This window comes from Tursiops truncatus, chromosome X, assembly GCF_011762595.2.
Source record: "Tursiops truncatus isolate mTurTru1 chromosome X, mTurTru1.mat.Y, whole genome shotgun sequence".
Lineage (NCBI taxonomy): Eukaryota > Metazoa > Chordata > Mammalia > Artiodactyla > Delphinidae > Tursiops > Tursiops truncatus.
Window position 1 is genome coordinate 108393195 of NC_047055.1, and position 23165 is coordinate 108416359.

The window sequence follows — 23165 nt, forward strand, 5'->3', positions numbered from 1 at the left end:
GGTAACCAGACTTCCTTGTCTGATAATCACGTTCCACTGGACAGATGTTGGCAAGATGCCATTTACTGGTCTGACCATACAAACTGACATTGACACAACTGAGTCATTGATTCTTTTTCCATTTTTTCCCATATCTGGCACCCAGGGATAAAGTAGTTGAAGAGGTGTGTGTGTTCGTTTCCTATTGCTGTAACAAATTCAGTGGCTTAAAACAACACAGTGTGTTATTTTACAGTTCTGGAGGTCAGACGTCCAAAATGGGTCTTACTGGACTAAAATTAAGGTGCTGGCAGGGCTGCATTCCTGTCTGGAGGCTCTAGGGTAGAATCCATTTTCTTGCATTTTCTAGCCTGCATTCCTTAGCTCGTGGCCCCCTTCCATCTTCAAAGCCGGCCATGGCCAGTCCAATCTTTCTCACATCACATCACTATGACACTCCTTCTGCCTCTCTCCTCTATGTATGAGGGCCCTTATGATGACATTGGGCCCACTAGGATACTCCAGGACACGCTCCCTATTTTAAGGTCATCAGCAACTTTAATTCCTTCTTGCCATGTAATAAAACACATTCCCAGGTTCTAAGAATTGGGACGTGAACATCTTTGGGGGGCCATAATTCTATGACTGAAGACAATGGTCATAAACCCTTGAACCTTTTTCCAGATCCTAACAGAGTTGAGGAGAAGTAATCCTCATGCAGATAGAGAGATTCGTGTTCCTCTTTTTAACATTCCTACATCTACTCGCGATGGACCCCTTAAATGTTTCTCTTGAGTCTTGACATCCACAAGAGAAGCATGGGATAGGTATAATGGGAGATGTTGGACCCAAATGAACAGGCTAATTGGCCCATGAGGAAAGGAAGGGTTGGCTCCTCAACTCATGAACATGGAGCCGTGGCTGTTAGAGAAGGAAGTTTAAGAGCTCCCTCCCTCTTCTCTGTACATATCCTCCAATTCATATTTGCTATACCAAGAAGACAAGAAGTGGAAGCGCAGCTAACCAAAGTCTTTGATCGCTGGACACATTCTTGCTGAAATAAGCCAAGGAATACAGTTTCTGGCTATCAGGCAGCATCTGTTTCCTACCTATGCTCCCCCTGGTTTGTTTTTGGTTTTGTTTTTCTGGTCATTGGAGGTTGACCACAGCCAGTTTAAGCTGGGACTCACTTCCAGCCATCAAGTATCAAGGTATGCCATGCTCCTTTCTAGAGTAACTTATTTTTCCATGGTTGCCTTTGATCTGCATTTTAACTTAAGGTCTCAAATACATTCCTGTCCGAAGCATTCAGTAAACATTTACGTGAGCTCGTAGGTGCTGGAGATACAAAGACAAAAGAGGACACCATCCCTCCCCCCACCGCAATTTCAGTTCAGTAACTTGACTCTCAATTCTGACCTCTCCTGAGTGGCCCAGGCTCTGGCTTTACTGAGCTCTTGATGAACAGTCCATGTTTCGGACTGTGCCAAAGAGAATTTGACAATCATTTGACTAACTTCACTTATTTTCTTTTAACTAATCTCTTTGGGGTGGAGTGCTCTAAATTTCCCAGAGTGCTAAGAAAGATTGCTAACTCCTACTCAGAATAGGGAAAAATAGAAAAAAAATAGATTTGTAAAAGTAGATTTTCTATTTATGAGAAACCACTTGTTGAGAATGCTGAACGGTGGAGGCTGGTGACATCACCCCTCAGCTGGCCCGTGAACAGGAAGGCTCTTAGGCGAGTTACCTAAGTCACAAGGCGTCAGCACACTCTTTCCCTAAAGGCCTTACCAAACAGGTGTGGGCCCTGGCCTGGAATGAACTCTATTTGAACAGAGCTGTTCTATGGATGAGATGGTCATTCGATGTCTCACCTTAGATTCTTCAATTGCAGGGTGGCTGACGGACTTCTCCCAGAATAATGGGGCAGAATTTGCTTTCATAAATTATTATTTTGTTACCAGTCGAAGCCCTAGAAAAAGAGCAGTTTTCATGTAAGAAGCTCGTTCCAATGATTGTGCCAAGGTGACAATAATTACCTCTAACTTTAGAAATGATGACACTATTATATTAAGCTGTTACTAAGGAACTGTTGGAACGCTTCTGCGTCCATCACTGTTGTTGAAATCATTAACATGTTTATTTTGCTTGAGCACTAGCAAATTCTGTTTGGACAAGATTGCCAGAAAACAGTAAGAGTAGCATTAGCTTAGAGTTTCTTGCACAGAAGGAAACGGCAAAGCTGCTCAGTTGTCCAAAATCCAAATCGACAAGGCCTTTTCTCTAAGTATTTCCCAATTACCTGTTAAATAGAACATCAATTGGACCCTAGGCCTGCTCTATGCCAGGGAGACAGGATTTGCTGCTCCCAGAATTTTAGCCACTCTCAGAGGCTGGTCTGTGGTTTGGACTTGATCAGTGGTTTTTCAATCCTGTCACATGTTAGAATCTCTTAGGGAACCCTTTAAAAAAGACTTCTCAGACACCATCTGATGGAATGGATCTGAAATGGGCCCCAGTACTTGGAGATTCCAATGTGGCCAGGTTGAGACCCTCTGGGCTATAGTCAACACTTCAATTCAGAGAACAAAGTGAGCCTCTGAGAGAACTGGATTCAAAGAGGGTGACAATCAATGCCTTTTGTAGCAAAGATGAGAAGTGACGTGCCAAGCAGCTAGGACAGGAAAAGGTCGAGGTATCATCTTGTTATTTTCTTATCCAAAGAGAGACTCTTATGTTAATGAAAGTGTCATCAGTAGGCAGAGGACAAAGGATTCATTTTACGACCAACATTTAGAAATGACAAGGGTACCGTCAAGCACCCAACCCAATGACTGGTGAAAATGGGTACTCGATGTTAATTTAAAAAAATGCAACAACCTGTAATGCCTGTACGTAGCTGCACTGTCCAATATGGTTGCCACTAGCCACAGGTGGCTATTTGAATTTAAATGAATACCAATTAAAAATTCAGTTCCTCAGTTGAACTAGCCACATTTTAAGTGTACAGGTGGCTCGTGGTGGCCATATTGGACAGCAAAGCTAGAGAACATGCCCATCATCCCAGAGTTCTAGTGGTGGACAGAGGCAACCCCTCCTATGTGATGCTTTATAATTTATTCACGTGAGCAAAGAGTATGTCTCTGTTACTACGAACACCTGAAAACATCAGCAGATAACCATTTGTAAACACGCATTGTTAAGCCATTGGAAAGAATTCTGAAATGAGGACAAGGAAGTAAAAACCGACACTACAGTGCAATGCTCTTCAGCAGCTTCATGGAACCACAGACTCTTGAGTGAGGGTCTCTTTGTGAGTCTAAACCATAGTTACTTGCTGAATTTCAAACAGGGCAGGAGTGGCTGCTACAAGAATGCTCTTCCCCAGATGTGAATGATGTGTTAGAACAGTGACTGCTGGATGGACGATTTAAGAATTCTAACTAAAACCACTGTCACTTTCAAGAGTCAGTGGTTTGGTATTCTTTGGGCAAGATACAGCACAACATGACAGCAGTTGATTAGTAACTGCTTCACATTTTAGGTTTTAAAGAGAGCCCTGTAACATCAGACCTGGAAAGAACCCTGAAATCATGCAGTCCAACTCCCTAATTTAATAGATGAAGATACCAAAGCACAGTTAACAGGGAGCCGGTAGGGGAACCAAGGCAAACATGCTGATTTCCTGACATTAATACTCCCCAGGAATCATCCAAACCGAAGTTTCTTGCCTCAAACTTTCTAGACGTTTTGTTTTTTAGTGATGAGAACACAGGACAGGCAGTTGTGCAGCTCTCAAATTTGAAAAAAGACACCCATTCATCACTGAAGACTTAGTAAAAGAATGACACATTGGCAAATAACACGAAGACCCCATCTCTCAGTCAGTCAGGAAGTACCTAAGTGCAGCCAAGTGTCTTTGGAGGCACTGGGTTCTGGTGTCAGTGCTGCACCAGCTCCTCAGAAGAGACCACGGAACCAACAGCAGCAGTTTCCAACTTACATTTTTTAAAAGAATTCCACCTGGGGCATTTGTTAAAATCAAGATTCCTAGGCCTCCACCCCAGAGAATCTGAATCAGAAGAGCTGAGGCAGAGCCCAGGAATCTGCATTTAACCAGCATCTCAGGTAATTCTGGGGTAGGTGGTCCACGGCCAGTCAATCCCAATTTGTCCAGGACAGTCCCAGTTTACATCTGTTGACGTGGTTTACAGCATAATTATTAACAGTGCTCGTTCTCACTGTCAAAAGTGTCCTGGCTTGGCCGATATATTATATAGTCCCCTTTCTCCAATCCCTGGATCGTATTATGAAAACTACCGCTATAACGATTCACTGTTAAGCAGTTTATTTTGCCAGTAGGATGTTCCCCCCAAAGGTGAGCTGTATGTTCCCTGCCACAGAGAATCCAAAGAACCTGTTTTTCCTCTGAGTGATCATAAACATTTTAAAATGCACTCTTGCCCATTCCCAGCAACTTGCAAAGGTGCTTCGTGCTGTTCACGTACTGAATTCCAGAAACGGAGCGAGCAGAAGGCGGAGCTTACAGGTGGGACGGATGAGACTACAGACAAGAGCTCAGGAAAAGACCACACGGACGCACAGTGAAACACAACTACCACTTTATTGTTCGATGACTGTAGTACACAATTGTCCACATGCTCCAGGACTCGTCTGGCTCTGACACACACCAAGGATGGCTCCGCGACCGATGGGGAACATGATCTGAGCCACACACTTCCCCGGTCGTGTTTTTCCAACAATCACAAAAACAAACCACTTTTCTCCACGGAACGTGGCGCGACAAATTACCTCAAACCAAAGTAATTCTTCACTCGTAACAGTGTGTACCAGCCAGGCCACAGAAGAGCACAGAACACGAGGGGCCGGGCTTCCCTCTACAAACAACAAGGCAGCTCGTGAACACCGGACACACGCGTACATTTCACTGTAACTGAGCCGACAGCTGCCCAAAGCCAACCAGGTCAGATTTGGACTTAGGGGTACGAACACTGTAATGAACTTTCATTTCATATATACGTTACTCTACTTCTCTTGTTAAATCAGCTATTGTTCCCAGTTTAGACATTGCTTTTATGAGTTAAGGAGTTATGATGGAAGAAATCAGTCAAGTGACTTCACATTTCAATGCAGCATTAAATATGTTCACAATGGTATATTTTACTCCACGTTGACTTTTCTTATTTGGTTCAAGCATTTCTTAACTATTCACAACTTGTGTTCTAAATCTGGGAAATATTGAAGTTACAAGCACTCATGTACTTTCGTGAGGATGTGAACTTAGACCAACAGATGGCACGATGAGTATATAAACCTGAAGCAGCAATTACAATCTCAGATGACTTTAACACCAAGGAACTCTGCAGAGATCAGGGTTAGCCAGGATGCTAAAGTGATAGGGTTCACTCTCCTAAAACATGCGTCATGTCGTCCAGGACGGACTCGACCACAGCCTGGGTTTTTAATCAGAGTGGAGCATTCGGTTCCAGTGCAGCACAGCGAGAGGACAGAATAACAACGAGGAACGTAAGAGAAACGATGGAAGAGGCAACAGAGCTCAGTTCCTCCGACACTGAATATAGCCAACTTGCACTTTTTAAATACGTAATACTTTCTACTTTCTAGGTAAACCTTGCCTTGGCTGTCTCCTCAGAGCCAAGATACCTTTAGTTTGGTCTAGGCTAAAAAAGAATTTTAAGCATATGCACAACTTATTGGTCAAATTCACGTGCCAGCTCTAACAGGAATTTTAAAAGTAAAAAGCAAGATATCAAAGGACTTTATGTGATGCTTTCCCCTGGAAGACTTACACAGGCAGCTAGAGAAAAAGGGAGCAGATACAGGATCTTGGCAGGCCCCTTCTATTTTAGGTTTAATGCTGGTTATAACAACCAGGCAAAACCCGCGTCCTGATGGCGATCGGCAAGCCACGCTGCGAAGCCTGCGATCTTGCCTGGTCCCTCTCCAACGGCAGGTGGTTTTCAGTGTTTTCAGATCCCTACACTTACAGGCTGTAGCTGTAATTATTCTAAAACATTTGTTCTAATTAAACATGGGGAATAGTAACCTCAGCAGTGTTTTAGATAAAGGCACAGGCCAATTCTTAATGTAAATATAGTGCCTTTTAAAATACTGACTGAGGTTTCCCATGGATATAAAAGTTCAAGTGACAAAAGATGGAATTTATAAGAAAGGGGTGCCATGATGTATTATAAACAGCAATATAACATTTTATACTCATCCTGCCTGTTTTCGCCAACCCCTCATCACTCCTCTTGTATATCAAGCATGGCCAAACGGCAAATGCCTTTGACGCCCAATGAGATTTCACTTTTGTCATTGCCTTTTTTTTTTTTTTTGCGGTACGCGGGCCTCTCACTGTTGTGGCCTCTCCCGTTGCGGAGCACAGGCTCCGGACACGCAGGCCCAGGGGCCATGGCTCACGGGCCCAGCCGCTCCGCGGCATGTGGGATCTTCCCGGACCGGGCCACGAACCCGCGTCCCCTGCATCGGCAGGCGGACTCTCAACCACTGCGCCACCAGGGAAGCCCTGTCATTGCCTTTTTAATGCCTGGCATATATGAAGAGCCAAAACAGAACCGAATGTTAAGGTTCTTTCCATTTTCTCCCAAAAAGAATCTCAAGGTAAGAATATTTTAAAACATTTAGTTCTGTAATCAGTAAGCATTCCATTCTAAATGTGTCATTTTCAACGAATTTGGAAGGCAGAGATGAACTGAAGAGCCATTAAGCCAGTCATAAGTGCCAGGATTAGACATTTCTTCACTTCGCTAACTGCAGGGCGAACATATTGCTTAGAGTACATATGATCTTTGACATTTGTGCTGTTTCGGCCCATTTGCAAAAGTCAGCAGGCCATTCTGAGGTTGGCAAAAGTTAGAATTATTTAATAGAATGTGCTTTTAAGTGAAATTTTATTATCCCAAAAGGATTCAAATCCAATGGGAAACAGAATCTTCACTGAAAAGCCAAGAAGCAAAATTATCAACAAAATCAAATTCCAGGATTTTTCTATGAAAATCTCAGAGAAGCGCGATAAAGAGGTCTTTGTATACCTACTAAACCTAGGACTTTTAGGTGTCCTTTTATCACGAAAAAGCCTAGAAACACATAGAATCTGAGTGCTGATAAGAACGAAGTTCAAGTTTCTTGGGTAATCTTGTGTTCCTGAGATGACAATACTTTCGAAACTCTAGCTCTAGAAATTTAGACAAGAACTATCAAATCTGAGCACACCAGGATAGACTTTCAGAGATTTTCATGGGGATTCTTATCAAAGGCTATCCCTGAGACATGCAAGGGTAGTGAAAATGTAATTCTCTGAGTACAAAAAAATATAACTTATAAAATCAATTTGATCTCTTCACTTCTCCCTTTAAAGAAATTACTAAAATAAAAAGATTTATTATTATAGTCTAAACTCTTCTGTTCTACTTTATTTAAAAAAAAAATTATTTTATTTAGGGAGAGGCCAGGCACGGGCGGGATGCTTTCACATACATTCTCTCTCCCAATACTTCTCTTAAAAGATCACTTCTTTAAAGGTACAGAAATAAAAATAGACTTCTTACAATTATAACAAACTTAGTGGGATGACAAAATAGTTGCATTTTAAAGAATGCAACTGCAATTCTTCAGTTTTGGAAACTATGTAACATGAAAAAGTTAAGCAATGGAATGGAATCCTCAAATGATGAGAACTTTTAAAGAATGCAATAACCATTTTGTACTTTTGGAAAATGTGATATGAAAAACAAATCCAAAATACCTCTCTATGTAAATGAAAGCTCAAGCCATAGTAATTCAAAATTAAAATGATTTACATAATCTACTATACTTTGTGTTTTTTTAGTAATTAACCTTCCTGAGGCTGATTTTGTTCTCCTTGGTGTTTGCTTAACTAAAGTGCTTAATAAAATTTCTACAGAATATATTACCCTCTTCATAGATGAATATTATTTTCAACTACAGTCTGACAAAAATCTAACTACATTTAATTATGCTTGATTAATCCAAATGTCACTGAGAGATTTATAGAACAGAGAAATATTTTTCAGGTTAAATTCATCCTCTTTTCCACCGCAAGCTTCCTGGATCCACTATTACCACAAATCTACTACTCATTTCTCTAACGTTAAAAAAAAATCCCACCAAAAATATTGCCAATAGTCCAAACTGGACCGTGGGACTCCAGGTATCAAACTCTACTGCTTATCCTTTTCAAGAGATGTGCAGACTCCATCAAAGACTGAAGTCACCACTTCAAACTGGGAAGTGAGCCACCCCTGCAGAGTCTGGCAGTGGTGGAGGGAAAAGGATACAGAGAGGGGAAGTCAAATACTATTACGGATTTATTAAACGCTGCGAGGATATGAATGCGAGATAAGGGGTGGGCTTTCTTTTAATGCAGGCACTTAACTGCATCAGACATTTGTTTGGAGGCTTTCAGTAGTGATGCCCTAAGGTGCTTTCATTTATATGCAAATAAGTCAATTTAAAGGATGACAAATCGGCTCTACTTATGGGAATAATTCAACTCATCCCCTCTCCTGCTCCAGCACTCGGCTCTACCCTCCCTGGGACGAGCCAGGCAGGTGTCAGAAAACCGAGTGTCCTCCCCGGCTTTGCTGCTGCCTCCGAGGGAGCAGTACCACCACCGAGAGCCACCTGTGTCCCAACATGAGTAGCTGCCCGCGTCCGGCTCCACTGACCCCATCACTGGGATCCTAGGCAATTCAAGTCCAGGTTTTATAGACAGATGAAAGAAAAGGCAGAAACAATGGTTTCTCAAGGATTCTGTGACCTCGATATTGCTGTCATTTTATTTTCTTCATTTTGGGGGTTGAACACAGCTAATGCCAACCTACGGACTTGAGAGGGAAGCCGCCTCGGCTAAGCCTTTCCTCCACGTCTCAAACCAGTTCGCAAGCGTTCACGTCCTCCTGACAAGCAGCTCTTTTCACTCCAGCATCATCAGCCAGAAGCTGGAATTGGGAAGATTTGGTTTCAATCATGATTTCTGAAGTTCTACAAAGACACATCTGGAAGCTGCTCTGATTGCATTTTCGTTACGAGGAAACAGCAGCCCACACCATTCAGTGCAATGTGACGATCAAAGCTGGCTCCTCCCACCTTACCACGTTGCCCCGCAAAGGGCTTCAACCGGCTCCTGGACCCAAAGTCACAGCGCCCCGTGGAGCCAGGCCCAGAAGGCGGCCTCTCCACGTGCAGATGAACAGATACAAAGGAGACAAGAACTCAGGGCTCACCAATGCCTCCTCGTCCAAGGAACCCATCCATCCGTGACAATGAAAACAACAGTTACAGGGTTCGGTGCCTCCACCACCACTCGTCCTTTGCAACCCCCTTCCCGCCTTTATTTTTCTCCCAACTGTACTAGAAACTTTCCTCGTTGAGTGTCTCGTCTGATCCCCCTGCCCGAACGTGAGCCCCGCGAGGCCAGGACTTCCGTCTGCTGTCATCACTGCCACGTGCCCAGCCCTGGGCACTTCTAGCGCGCTGCAGATGCTCGCTATTATTTAAACGGAGGAATGAACACGGCTTTCCTTTCCACAACTCCTCTGTCTGCCACCTTCACTTCTTCCGTCCCTCACACATGGACACGTGTTCCATTGTGCACTTCACACCAGGACGGAACCAGGGCCAACACTCTGACCTGAGGGGAAGGCACTGCACAGGGTGGAGTTAGATGCACTGAGCAAGGCTGTCACCCCTGCTCCTTGATCACTGTGCTCGGCTCTGAAGGTGAGGAAAGTGTGCCCAGTGGAATACGCTGCCCACTGAGGAAAGGAGGCTTCAATCCTACAAATAGGCGAAATAGAACCCCCAATCTGTGATCCCCCTATAAATGCACTTTTGAAATGTCAGTTTGTGTGACAGCAGGTCCCAGACCTACAAACCATCTCAAGGTATATTCATGAATATCAGCAATCATCCTGATGAGGACTTGACTCCTTTCTGTTTCTTAATGAACCACATTTTAAGACGGGCTGATGAAAAGACAGGTAAGAAAACCTGTGTCACAGTAAAGCTCTCACGGGGTCACCACCCTCCGTTGGGCAGCTCAACTAGTAACCTGTCAGTAAAAAATAGTTTAAACTTCTCCTGATAATTCTGATTATGTGCTAGTTTGAAATATTCCATCATATTTAATTAACTAATAAATCACTGTCAATGGCTGGTAACTTTTTAAGTTCATGAAAATGTCATATGCCCCCTGTTTTCAAACCAGAAGGTACTGATCTCTCTAATCAATGGACCAGAAACCCAAGTTAAAAGTTATCTTTCCACAAAGAACAATAAACAAAAACCTTGTATTAAGTTATTAATGGTGCTTTCCTACTAGCGATATTGGTTCCATCTGTTGACTAACATAGCTTATGATTAGGAAGGACATTATCTTCAAAGTCAAATGTTTAGGCAGCTGGACTGCTGGGAAGATGGCAGAGTAAATTCATGTTTATATAAGTGCTCCTGCCTTTCAACACATACATCCAAAAGCTGAAAAAGAAGCTGTCTATGGGGAAACTAATAAAAGCCACCACCCCATACCGAGGACTCCAGGAGAGTGTCTGACAACCAAGCTGAGGACTAATCAGAGGAGGGTTCTCGAAGTTGTCAAGCAGGCCACAGTTGCTGGGCAGTTGTTGAGAGCGTTCCAAAGGACTCTACCAATCATTTCTTAACTTGGAGAAATAAAGCCTGGTGGCGGTCAAGACAAGCTGAGGGCACACTGCGTGGGCATGTTTCCCGAAGCAAAAACTAGGAGGGGAGGTTGACATCTCAGGTGCGCCGTTTGTGTGCAGAGGAGAGAAACAGTAACTCTGGAGCCAAACACACAAATACTGACTACGTATAACCCAGCAGAGCAGAGGGACGAACCCACCACACTCCTGCTGGGGCGACGTCTAATGGACATGGGGAAACTCGAGGGCAATCCTCTCCCCCATTGGGACCCAGCACCCCCCACCCCAGGGCGAAGGATTCAACAGTGTCCACGGAAGGCACTCCAAGGAGGCTTTGCTTCACTCCTCCTTCCCCCGCGTCCAGATAGCAGAACGGAAAACAAAGACAGCCTCTGCCATTACATTCCGTCAATATCCAGCCTTACAGTTCAGGGGCGCAGGTGATCAAATGCTTCTCACTTGAAAAAGGAGAAGTCAAGGAGGATTTATCCACACTCTTCTCGGCAGACAGAAATGGTCCCATGCAAAGACCAACAAATAAGCAGAAAAAAGCCATCACGATACTTCTGCAACAAGAAAAAAGCAAAATAACACAAAAGGAATGAAAGAAGCAAAACACAGAAAAATGCACTCTGGAAACAGAATCATTTCAGAATCCACGAAAACAGAGTTCAGCTTCCCAAGCAACGAAAAAAAGGAGTCAAAGAGGAAAACACAATGAGAGAAAAAGCTGGCAGAGCTAAGGAAAGACACGGAGGGAAAAAAAAGAAAAGAAAACTGCAGCAGAAGTGAAAGCCACATGGCAAGCACTGGGGCCCAGAATCAATACCACAGAAAACAGAATCAGTGAAATGCGAGGTTAAGACCTGAGGGAAAAAATCACACAGCAGGAAGAAGGACAAGGAGACCAAAAGCAATCAAAGGAAAGATAAATGTGAAGGACAGAGAACAGAGAGTCAATATAGGGGCAGACTGTTGAAAAAGAGAGCCGATAAACCGGTAAGAAACGCAGAAAGGCCCGAATGTCAATGTCTGATGCTCACCGAGGACCAGAAAAAGCCAACAGATAACTCTTGGCCCCGAGACACACTCGAATGAAGTTACTGCATTTCAAGGATAAACAAGAAATCACAAGTACTCAGGGCAAACAAGCAGTTCATCTACAAAAGGGGAAGAAAAATCTGTCTGGACTCAGCCCTCTCAGACCCACCACACACTAGAAGACAACAGAGTGATGTCTCCAAAGAACTGAGGGGAAAAAGACGTGATCCAAGAATCTGAGAGACAGCCAAGTTACTGTTCATAAAAGACGGCAACAGAAAGGCATCTGTAACTATGCGAGAAAATCCAACTGAAACTGTAATCCAGTCCACCGAGAGATAAAAGCATCGACTCTCGAATGTGGAGTCATTGTATGAGAAGGCTGGCAGTGAGCACTGAGTTCATTCAAACATAGAATTAAGTCTAAATAACTCCAGTAACTACCAACAGTTATACACTTTAAAGTCGGCTGCCTTTCTAGGTGACAGCCGCCAAATCCATTCGATTATCTCCACTAACTATGCCAAGATGAAAACACACAAAAGAAAACCTCTCCTGAATGAAATTCTCTGACACTACCGAAAAATTTTGGTTTATATCTTACCCTTGAGGGTTAATATACCCAAGAAATTCCTCAAAAAAGAGATAATGCTAATTACCTGGGGCATCGCTGAGAGCATGGACCTAGGAACAAGAAGACCCAACTACTCACTTTGGTTCTTCCATGCCACCGTGGCAAACCACTGAACTGCTTTGGAACTCATATGAAAAAGAGAGATAATACCTGCATGGTCCACCACGTGGCACTGGAAGGATCAAATAGGATGCTGTATGCGAAAGTTCTCTGGAATCTATAAGCAAGGGTATAAAACCATGTCACCTGATTGGATGGCAAGAACCCACTATATTAAGGAGTCAAAATCAGTCATTCAGAGACAAAGAAAGGATCAGATGGCTCCCATGGATCCATCACTACTTCCTTCCTCTTGTTTCTCTCCATTTTCAAGTCACCTCTTAGCACTATAAAAAGGAAATTCAGTACTTCCACAGCTCACAGCTCCTGACCTGAATTATTTTTAATTTGGAAACAAAGACAGTTACCCACCATCCAAGGTAAATGTCTGTCAATCTCCATTCACTAATTCAGCTAATACTCATTAAGCACCTACTATGTTCCAGGCCCTACTTCAAATAGTAGACACTGTCCCCAAATACTTAAAATAAAGTTGAGTAAATGAGAGGGAAATGCAGGGCAATTTGGGGGGACTAAACAAGTTTAGCTGAAAGACGGTTAATGTCTATGTACTTTACAACATGTAGAAATGTGACCAGATACACAGAGACAAAGCACAGCAACCAGCCAGAGGGATGCACCTAGGTTCAGGGAATGATGTACGGCCATCAGGAAGGATAAATTGATACTTGGGGCAGCTAAATTGTGTGAATGCAAGATATTCTGAAACTCTTCTGATGGTTGCTTCGGAAGCAAAGTTAATTTCTTAATGCAGAAAACAAAGACAGGTGAGGCAAGATTGTCCCGGTGTCAGATGGATATGAGTAAGCCAAAACGTGTGTCAGCAGAGGACTACCAGTTAAGTCATTAAAACACTGAAAGAAATCTTTACTTTTGAAAAAGACCTAAAAAGGGAGGAAGATCATAGGCTTTTTTCACATCAGCTTTTCCATCTGCAACCTTTACATGGAGCTTGGGGTGAGGGCATATCAATCAATGGGAATTCCTCAAGCACACAGAACAAAGCAGGAGGGAACACTCCGGAAACTGCTGCCTCCTTCCCTTACAGCACATCACAAGTGAAAGTGTAAAGGGCTATGGTTGGAAATGCAGGCCAAGTAAGATACTGATAGATGATCTGAAACTTAGAAGAAAGCTGGAGTCTTTAAAAATAAAGGGCTATTATTTTTACATCTTTATACCACAAGGAAACAATCATACGGAACAGCCCCATTCCCAAGACACTGACTCAGTCTTCAGGAAACAGACCTCCATACGGACCACCTCATCACCCGTATCTTGGAAGTACGTCGGTCTTTTTCTTGACTAATTATGAGTCCCCTGATGACAGCCTTCTAAGGATGGGAGAGATGAGGTCTTTCTAAAGATGAAGGAACTAATCATGAGCTCAGGTAACATGATAAAATGAAAGAATATCAGATTTGGTGGAACTAAGAGAAACAGAGGTGACATCAAGCCAAGCGCAGCTGGTCAGCGCACAACTCCACCCAGGGAAAAACTGTGACTGAAGGAGGAGGAATACTTTACAAGTGACAGCTCTGAACTCAGTGAATTCAATACTTAAACACTGGATGGGAACATTTATATGGATGTTAAAAGAGAGCAGAAGTCAAAGTAGATCATAAATATACGAAAAATTATAGTGAAGAGAAACACATCCTGTGGAGCTTTATAACTTGTGAATTTTAACCTGGACTCTCAGCTTCCGTTTCTAAGAGTAAATACAACATGGCTCCTCTTTCCTCACCTCAAGTCCTCTGCCAAGTCCACCTTCCAGCAAAAAATAAACTATGCTGAAAATCAGATAGACAATTCTAAAACCGGCTAAACTTCATGAAAATATAAATTATGAAGACCTGGGGCATTTTTCAAAATAAACTAGAAAGAACTTTTCCCTTCGGTCTATTTTACAACTAGTAAAGTGCATCACATAGGGACTTAGAAAACTACAAAGGAATATAACATGACAAAAGGACAGTATTCAGAGGTAAAACTGTTACATAAGCATAAAAATTCCACTTCCCACTCTTTACGAACTTGATAACGACCAGAAGGTAGACTTTCACTTAAGATCTTTGAAACCAAGCAGTTAAGTGAAAAATTCCAAGACAACTTTTGGAACGCTTTAATTGACAGAATGGAAGTATACAAATGAATTTCAAAATAAAACCTATGCATCCAAGAGGAAGATCTAACACGAAACTACCCATACCTCACAATGAGAATCCGGTCAGATGGAAGAAGGCCAAAGTCTAAATCAGAGAGTGAGGAGGGATGCATAAGAGAAAGGAAGGGCCCAGGGACCGAATTATCAAGACATGCTAAGCTGACGTCCTCAACTTCCGGACTCCTCAGGCCTTAGCTGGTGGTTTGGGACAAACATGGTATTTGGTCACAAAGAGCAACAGTAGAGATCGGCTGTATCTGCAGTGGGGAGGGAGCTGAGAAATCTGGGGAGACTGTAGACACTCTATGATAACGAGGACAGAGGTATGAGGAGGCGAGTGCTAACGAGGTTCTGTGTCCCCTTATGACAGGCGCAAACCAAACCACGGCAACGTACTACGAAAAATGACTCAAGTTACTACTTTAGTGGAAGATCTGAAGTAGCTACAGGAAACTTCTGTGGAGAAGGTCCACCTCATACAGAGGGCAAATACACATTCAAACACTGGATTAACTATAGTGCCACACGCAGAGTTGGTGGAGGAAAGGAGTTCTTTCTGGGTGACTTGCAGAAGACCATCTTTTCTTCATGGAGAGGACCGAAGCATTCAGTTCTTTACAAAGTTCTGTTAGTCTTGAACTTGTCCCTACAAAGAAAATAATGGGAATATCCACAGTGAGTTTATGAGGACAACCTTCTCTATTTTACGCGAGACTTATTCAGAGCATCTAGTTACAGTGATGATGCAAAAACGCGTGCCTTATCTCAGAATTATTCTCTATGGTTACTACAGAAAATGAATTACCATTTAATGACTTATATATACTTTAAAAGAGTTCTTTCCTCTCAGTTAAAAACCTCATTAGAAATGAGGAATCACTGCTAATGGGTATGGGGTTTCTTTGGGGGATGGTGAATATGTTCTGAAATTAGACAGTGGGTGAGGATCACACAACTCTGTGAATATACCAAAAGCCACTGAATTTGTACACTTTAAAAGGCTGCATTATATCTCAGTAAGGCTGTAATTAAAAATCTGCTTAGGAAATGAATTTTCTTAGGATTTCTCTTTCCCCTAGTGAATTTACCATTCCTACTAAATACTTTCCCAAGGTGGCCACCAATTATGCTATTTGTATAACTGAAATATCAGGCTAACCATTTTAAAATCTTAAAAATTGCTTTCTGCTAAAATTTGTCTAAGATATTAGAAATGAAGGCTCATACTTAGTCAGCAGTATACAACCTCCTAAACTATTTAAAGTTTTAAGTAGACTTTTTAAAAAAATTTATTTATTTATTTTTGGCTGCACTGGGTCTTTGTTGCTGCGTGTGGGCTTTCTCTAGTTGCGGCAAGCGCATGCTTCTCATTGCGGTGGTTTCTCTTGTTGTGGAGCACGGGCTCTAGGTGCGCGGCTTCAATAGCTGTGGCTTGAGGGCTCTAGGGCGCAGGCTCAGTAGTTGTGGCGCACGGGCTTAGTTGTTCTGCGGCATGCGGGATCTTCCCAGACCAGGGCTTGAACCCATGTCCCCTGCATTAGCAGGCGGATTCTTAACCACTGTGCCACCGGGGAAGCCCTAAACAGCCTTTAAAACAATATTCAACAAAGGCCATCTTTTAACAATCCAAATGGACCTTAATGTTTATAAAGACTGCTTATGCGCTACTCAAATAACTCCCCCTACCGGAGCCATAGCTGGAATTAACTGCTCACACTGATGCCCAACATGCTACTTGACTTACATACGGACTGAAAATGGAATCAAGGGAAACTGATCCATGGGTTTCAAGCTAATTTAGCTTAATCTCCGCCAGGGATGGTGTGCGTATGTGTCTACACACACCTGTGTGTACACTCACACTCACGTGCACAAACCAAACTCCTGTAGATTTCATCATTTGAGGTGAGTGACCAGTCCAGCAATATTGCACAGAGGTCCATCACAAGACGTCCGTAGAAAAGAATAAACATCAATATAGATAGCCTTTATATCATTCATCAGAAAAGACCAATGCTACTATAAAGGTACAAAATCACAAAGCTATATAAACTCTATTTGCATACAAATACCTTTCTATTGCACTATGTTAGGAATCAAGGTTTTCAGAGTAAGAGGAAATATATACAATTAAAATATAATAGCGAGGGACTTCCCTGGTGACGCAGTGGTTAAGAATCCGCCTGCCAATGCAGGGGACACGGGTTCGAGTCCTGGTCCGGGAAGATCCCATGTGCCGCGGAGCAACTAAGCCCGTGCGACACAACTACTGAGCCCACGTGCCACAACTACTGAAGCTTGAGCGCCTAGAGCCCGTGCTCCACAACAAGAGAAGCCACTGCAATGAGAAGCCCATGCACTGTAACAAAGAGTAGCCCCCGCTTGCCGCAACTAGAGAAAGCCCGCATGCAGCAACGAAGACCCAACACAGCCAAAAATAAATAAATAAATAATTAAAAAATATTAGCGAGAAACATTACAATGTTAAAATCGAATAAAAATATAATATGATCTTATAAAAGATATGTATTTTATAGTTCTGCCCAGAAAAGGGGACTAGAAAAGGTATAATGTACACCTCCAACACCCAGATTAGGGTCTCTAATACCCATTAAAAGGAAACAGGAGTCCTTGAGGAAAATGGCTGATTCTAGGCAAAGTGTAAGATAAGCCTAAGACATCATCTTGGGCCAGAAAGCAAGGAAGCTTTCAAAGATGAATACGGTTTTATCAATGGAACACAAAGGATCTGGCTCAAAATAGCTTCCAGTGGCCAAAGGTGTGCCAGTTTTAGCATCAAAAAGATGGCCACTACATGCAATGACATAGGTGAACCTCACAGAAAGCCAGACACAAAAAGAGCACACACTGTATCTTCCTTTTGTTTTAAGTTCAAGCAGTGAGAGAGTCAGACACAGTGATAGGTGATAGAGTTGGAATAATTGTTACATGGTAAGGAGGGAAAAAGGAGGAGAGTCTGACTAGAAAGCAGCCTTTTCACGTGCTGGAAATACAGGTGTAAAAATTCATTAAGTTATAAACTTAAGATTTGAACACTTTTTATATATATGTTAAATATTGACTGAAACATATCAAAGCAATAAAAATCTACAACATCTGTAATCATACTTAAAAAAGAGAAAGCCAGAAACTCATTGGTCAAATTTAAGGCGGTTTTTAACTCAACTTCTTACCTTGAAAATTGGTAATTAAAGGGAAAGACTGAAATGCTTATCCTGCCTTGCCAGGAGGAACTGTACTTCAAAAGGTACCTAAATGACCTTAGTTGTTGAGGAAGAACTTTATAGGAGAATGTCAGCTAATAATTGCCAAAGGAATGATACTAACAAAAAAAGAACTCATCATTTTATAAACATTAATAAAGTTACTGATTAAGGCCAAAGTTATCAGCTGGTGCTAAAAACCATTAGGTGATGGTTGCATGGTGCCGAAATAACATGACAAAATAACAGTACGCAGATTACCTTCTGGTTGAGAAGGGAAAATTAACTATACTATGGAGGGATCAGACGGTCATCACCTGAATTACGGTCAGTCTTAACATTACTAATGGTGGATCAACCAGACATCATGGGTCTCAGAGTGTAATTCTGCAAGAGTATTTATGAAATATTCTAGCAAAAAAATGCTCCACTGAGCCTTTAGATGAACTTCCAGTTTATGGGAGATACAGGGAAAGGGGGACAAATTAAATAAAACTTCAAAGACAAAATCAAACAAATCAAGGTGGGACATTTTTGCAGGACAACTGGTATGGTCCAACAACAAAAGACTGTTCTAGATTAAAAACAGCTTGAGACCTACTCAGATGTGTTATGTGGTCTTGGAACTGATTTGTTGTTTGGACAAATCAGGGGAATTTTCATGATGAAAATGTATTGACATGGAAAGGTGGAGATGGTTAAATGAAATAAAACTAGGTTGTACAATAGTATGAAAAGTATGATCTCATTTGGGGAAAAATACACATACATGTATACAAACAGCAAAATAGCTGGAAGAACACAGATAAAGCTCTAAGAATGGTAATCTCTGGGTTATGGGAATACAGCAGTTTCTCTTTTTTTCTTTTTTTGCTTTTTTATATTTCCTAATTTTTTACAATGTTCATATACTGCTTTTCTATTACTAAAAGGTTACTTGAAATTAAACAAATAATCAGAACCCTTACTCTTGCTAGCAGAGTTGGAGCTTAAAGGCAGTCAGAAGAAAAAGAAAACTGGAAACCAAAGATTGGATTATTGTCCTTATTACCACAAAGTAGTGAAACTTGTTATTCTATGATTGATAATTTTCCTCTTTTTCATTTTTTTATTGCGGTAAATTGTACATAAAATTTACCACCTGGTTAAGATGGTAAAAAAAATGTTTTATTAAGTGTACAGTCCAGTGGCATTAAGTACATTCACAGTGTTGTACCACCATTACCACCATCCATCTCCAGAGCTTTTTCATCCTTCTCCACTGAAACTCTGTCCTCGTGAAACACTAAATTCGCTTTCCCCCTACTCCCCAGCCCTGGCAACCACCATCCTACTTTCTGTCTCTAGGTGCCTCACGTAAGTGGAATCATACAATATTTGTCCTTTTGGATCCGGCTTATTTTACTTAGCATAATGACTTCAAGGTTTATCTATATTGTAGCATGTCAGAACTTTATTCCTTTTAAGGGCTGAATAATAATACTCTGTTAGATGGATAAACCACATTTTGTTTACCTTGACTGATAACTTTAACTTCTTTATTTTTCCAGTTTCAACCCACCTACAGACTTCCTCTAAACATTCTTCTGTGAAGTCTATGGATGATGACAAATTACAAATTAATTCCTTTTTAAAGAAGCAGGATAAACCCTGCTTACTGCTTTTGATACCTCCACAGGGCAAGGACTCCTAGAACATCAAGGCCTCTATTGGAATTGCTACTCTGGCTACCCAATTCTTGCTATCCTTCCTGTCTGGGGTGAAAAAGCTACTCCATCCTTTCTTTAGGGATCACTTTGCTTTTCCAGTGATAAAACCACAAAGATGTGGCTGAAAATATCAATCGTCTGGCTGGTACACACTGGAGAAAAATCAGATACTTTATAATAGAAAGAAAAGTGGTAAATTACTGTTTCGCCTTGTATTTGGAAGCATCCCTGGGTTCACTGCTGGGATTGCTCCAATCGTCAGCTTCAGGTGTGGTCTTGTAATGGCGCCATGCGGACTTATTAAAAACTGGAAGTCTCTCAAATGATTCACTTGAAAGAGCCTAAGGAGAAACAAAAATAGACACCAAAGGTCCACAGTGTCATCCTGCTCACATGAAATACTGACCCAAATTTTATTATTTAAGACATTAGAAACCTTATTAATATATATATTTTTAGAGTTATATTAAAATTACAGTCTAAGTAAGTTACTTAGACTGATCAGGATGAAATTAAAGCTTTTCTATGAAAGTACTGGTTTCATGAAAAACCAGTACTGAAGTACACATGAGCAAAACAAAAACTATTTTAGTTCAGTTAATACTGATGTGAGATATTCAACTGTCTTGACTATATGGTCTTAGACCAAACACTACTGTTCACTGGGCAACTGTTCTCCCAGAGGGCCCTGAAGAAATAGTTTCATACACAGTAGATGTATAAATATAAGCTCATAAAGTGATATCAAATAGCATATCATTTATATGCATTGGCATCTAAGATACACACTCAAAATAACTGGTTATCTTATCATATAACATATAACACACTAAGCAGCTGTTAAAAGGATGAGCCAGTTCGGTATGAACTGATATGGAAAGATCTCCAAGATACGTTGGAAAGTTAAAAAAAAGCAAAGTGCTAAAATAATCATTTGTGTGAAAAAAAATCAGATTTCCCCCCATACTTTTATCAATGCAGAATCAACTTCCATGAGGCTCCACATGAAACTGGCATCCATGGTCGCCCCTGGGAAGGAGAACCAGGTGGCTCTGGGCCACTGATGGGAGAGACTTAGTTCTCCCTTTTGTAGCTTTAAAATTTTGTACTATGTGCCCATATCACATATTCAAAAAATACTCCAAATATTCTAGAGTTTAGAAGTAAATAAAAGTCTGACTCCACCAATGAATGAGAAAACTTGTTTTACAGAGAACTTTGTTATTCGATCAGACTTTTAGGTAACCATATTATGAGCACTGAATTCTTGCAACTTTGGGAAAGCCGGCAAGTTTCTAAAACAAAAGACTACGAGAATTCAGTTTATGAAAACCTGTCTCCTTTTAGATTAGTCCTTTCAATGGGTATACGATTTTTTAAAAAATCACAACTTAGAATTATGGTTTTAAAAATCAATATTTAAATTTTTACCTCTCCATGTTTCCTATTTTGCTATATCTAAGCATAAAATCAAGGGTAGGACATAACTTGGTTTTCACGTAAAACTGGAGTAAATCCGAGCTGAATATAGGAGATGATATAGTGCTATTCTCCATTAGTTATTAGAACTTATAGCTTTAAAAAGTAAAGATGGCTTCATATAACAGAAATAAAATGCAGTACCTTCAAATAAATGACAGCATCAGTACCCACGCCTTCCATAGAATAGAGTTTTAGATCTCCTTGAAAATATCTAGCATACAGACGAGAAATTGGCAAGCCATAACCAAATCCAGCCTACCGAGAAAAGAAAATTAATACGGTGAGACGGGCACAAAACGCTAACACATCGAGTCTGAGGACCATCTGCAAGATTATAATAAATTCTTGCTTCATATTTAAAGCAAATAAATTATTGATCCAAACTTTACAATGATGTATATGCTCATCTATGGCAAACAATCTGTTTTCACCCTGCAAAAATACTTCTCACATGTTTGGAAAAGAACAGAAATACTCCGATTTTGGACTAAGGCTTTTTGAACGTTTTAAAGCAAATTGTTAGCATTGTTAAATCCCAAATCAAGTGGAATTTGAACCAGAAACCAAAGTAAACCACATCATTCCAAAGTTCCACTATGATTTCTTTGCTCAATTAAATTGAGCAGCACGGGAGTTGAAATCTAACCGTACCAAGGCTAACACAATGAAAAGAAAACAATCTCCTAAGAGCTACTTCCTAAGGGTCTGGGAACGCTGCAATATTTTGACATGTGGTAGTCCATATATTCTTAGAGACAAGAAAACAATTCCAGTACCCTCCTATACCTCTATGTCATAGAACCTTGACTGTCAGTAACAGGTTGTTGGGAGAAGAAAAAAAAGGTCTCCGATATTGATAGGAATAATTGAGACTAATTTCCAACACTCTGGGGTGGAGGGGAAGGGGCTGTTCCTCAAGCTTCGACCCCTCTGATTAAGTCCACCGACAGGGTGTCAAAGGATCAACAGGAGTTGTCTGGGAGGATATTTCCGAAAAAGAAATGCGTGTGTCACGGCACAGAGCTGTAACATAGTAAGGTGTTCGATGAAGAAGTTAACGTTTCCTAGTAGTACATACCCACACGCCCACTTAAAAGCTGAGGAGACTTGACTAACTGGGAGAGATGCTAGTGGAAGCATTTCTTCAAATGGAGAGCCACCAGGCACACTGGAAGGAATACAGACATGGCCAGTGCCAGCTTGACGATAATGAGCTCAATGACCTTGGGCAAACCAGTAACCTCATTTCCTCAACTATAAAATGGGAGGTGGGATGCACATTTTTTAGAGTGTCATTTTTGCTCAGTGTCATTTAAAAAAAAAGATGACATCACAGCTGTCCTCAAGATGCTATTTTGAGACCTGTAACAGACGATCCATACTCCTTTTCAACAATTGCGGAAGGTTCTAGATTTGCCTGTAGTGTCTCTTTTTCTTTTGACATTTATTTAAGTAGGTACCAGAAACTGGTCAAGGCAATGGCCTTCAAATTGACCTTTCAAGAATTTTCTGGAATCCTATGTAAACGACTTCCTCTCCGTTTTCAATATGCAGTGTTAAACCCTGTCTAGAATAAATGATGTTAAGTGTTGGATTTTATTCATACATATAAAATATAATCTTACGTGCTTGTCAGTCAGGTACAACTTAAAAATGAAAATTTACACTCTGAACCATTTTGCAGACTGACAGATATGTTGCTGTGCTTAATGACAAAGGGTTCAGTTGTTGTTTGTCAATTAGAAACACTCAGCCGGGGGAAGAAAGTGTGGCCCTACCAGGATCTAAATGCTGCCATGGTAACCAGAGGCTTTCCTCACTTCCTGAAGGTTATTTCCACAGTGAGACAGAAAGGGCTCTGAAAATGCATACGCCACCTGTATGTTTCCTGCTTATATAAAAAATTTAATGTGTTCGTAATTTAACACTTTAATTATATAAACAAATTTGGCGGGGGAAGTTCAAAGGTCCTGGGTGATTTGGGCCTCTATGGTATGCAGCGCCAAAGTGCCCAGGGCCAGCTGCAGCCAGACACGCTGTGCTGTTCCCTGCTCACCT

The 23165-nt window shown here is 41.4% G+C and overlaps 1 protein-coding gene across 3 annotated transcripts in view; it reads right to left on the bottom strand.

Annotated features, from left to right (window-relative positions):
- Window positions 1–4587: 4587 nt before the first annotated feature.
- The window catches only part of PDK3 (pyruvate dehydrogenase kinase 3), a 138963-nt gene continuing 120385 nt past the window's right edge, over window positions 4588–23165 (bottom strand). For all 3 annotated transcript variants that reach the window (XM_033850127.2, XM_033850126.2, XM_033850125.2), the window contains 3 exons: window positions 21249–21362; window positions 19827–19966; window positions 4588–15338 (listed from right to left, as the gene is read on the bottom strand). In XM_033850127.2, the coding sequence (XP_033706018.1) occupies window positions 15308–15338; window positions 19827–19966; window positions 21249–21362 (285 nt within the window). In that variant the 3' untranslated portion in view covers window positions 4588–15307. The remainder of the gene's footprint in view (window positions 15339–19826; window positions 19967–21248; window positions 21363–23165) is intronic.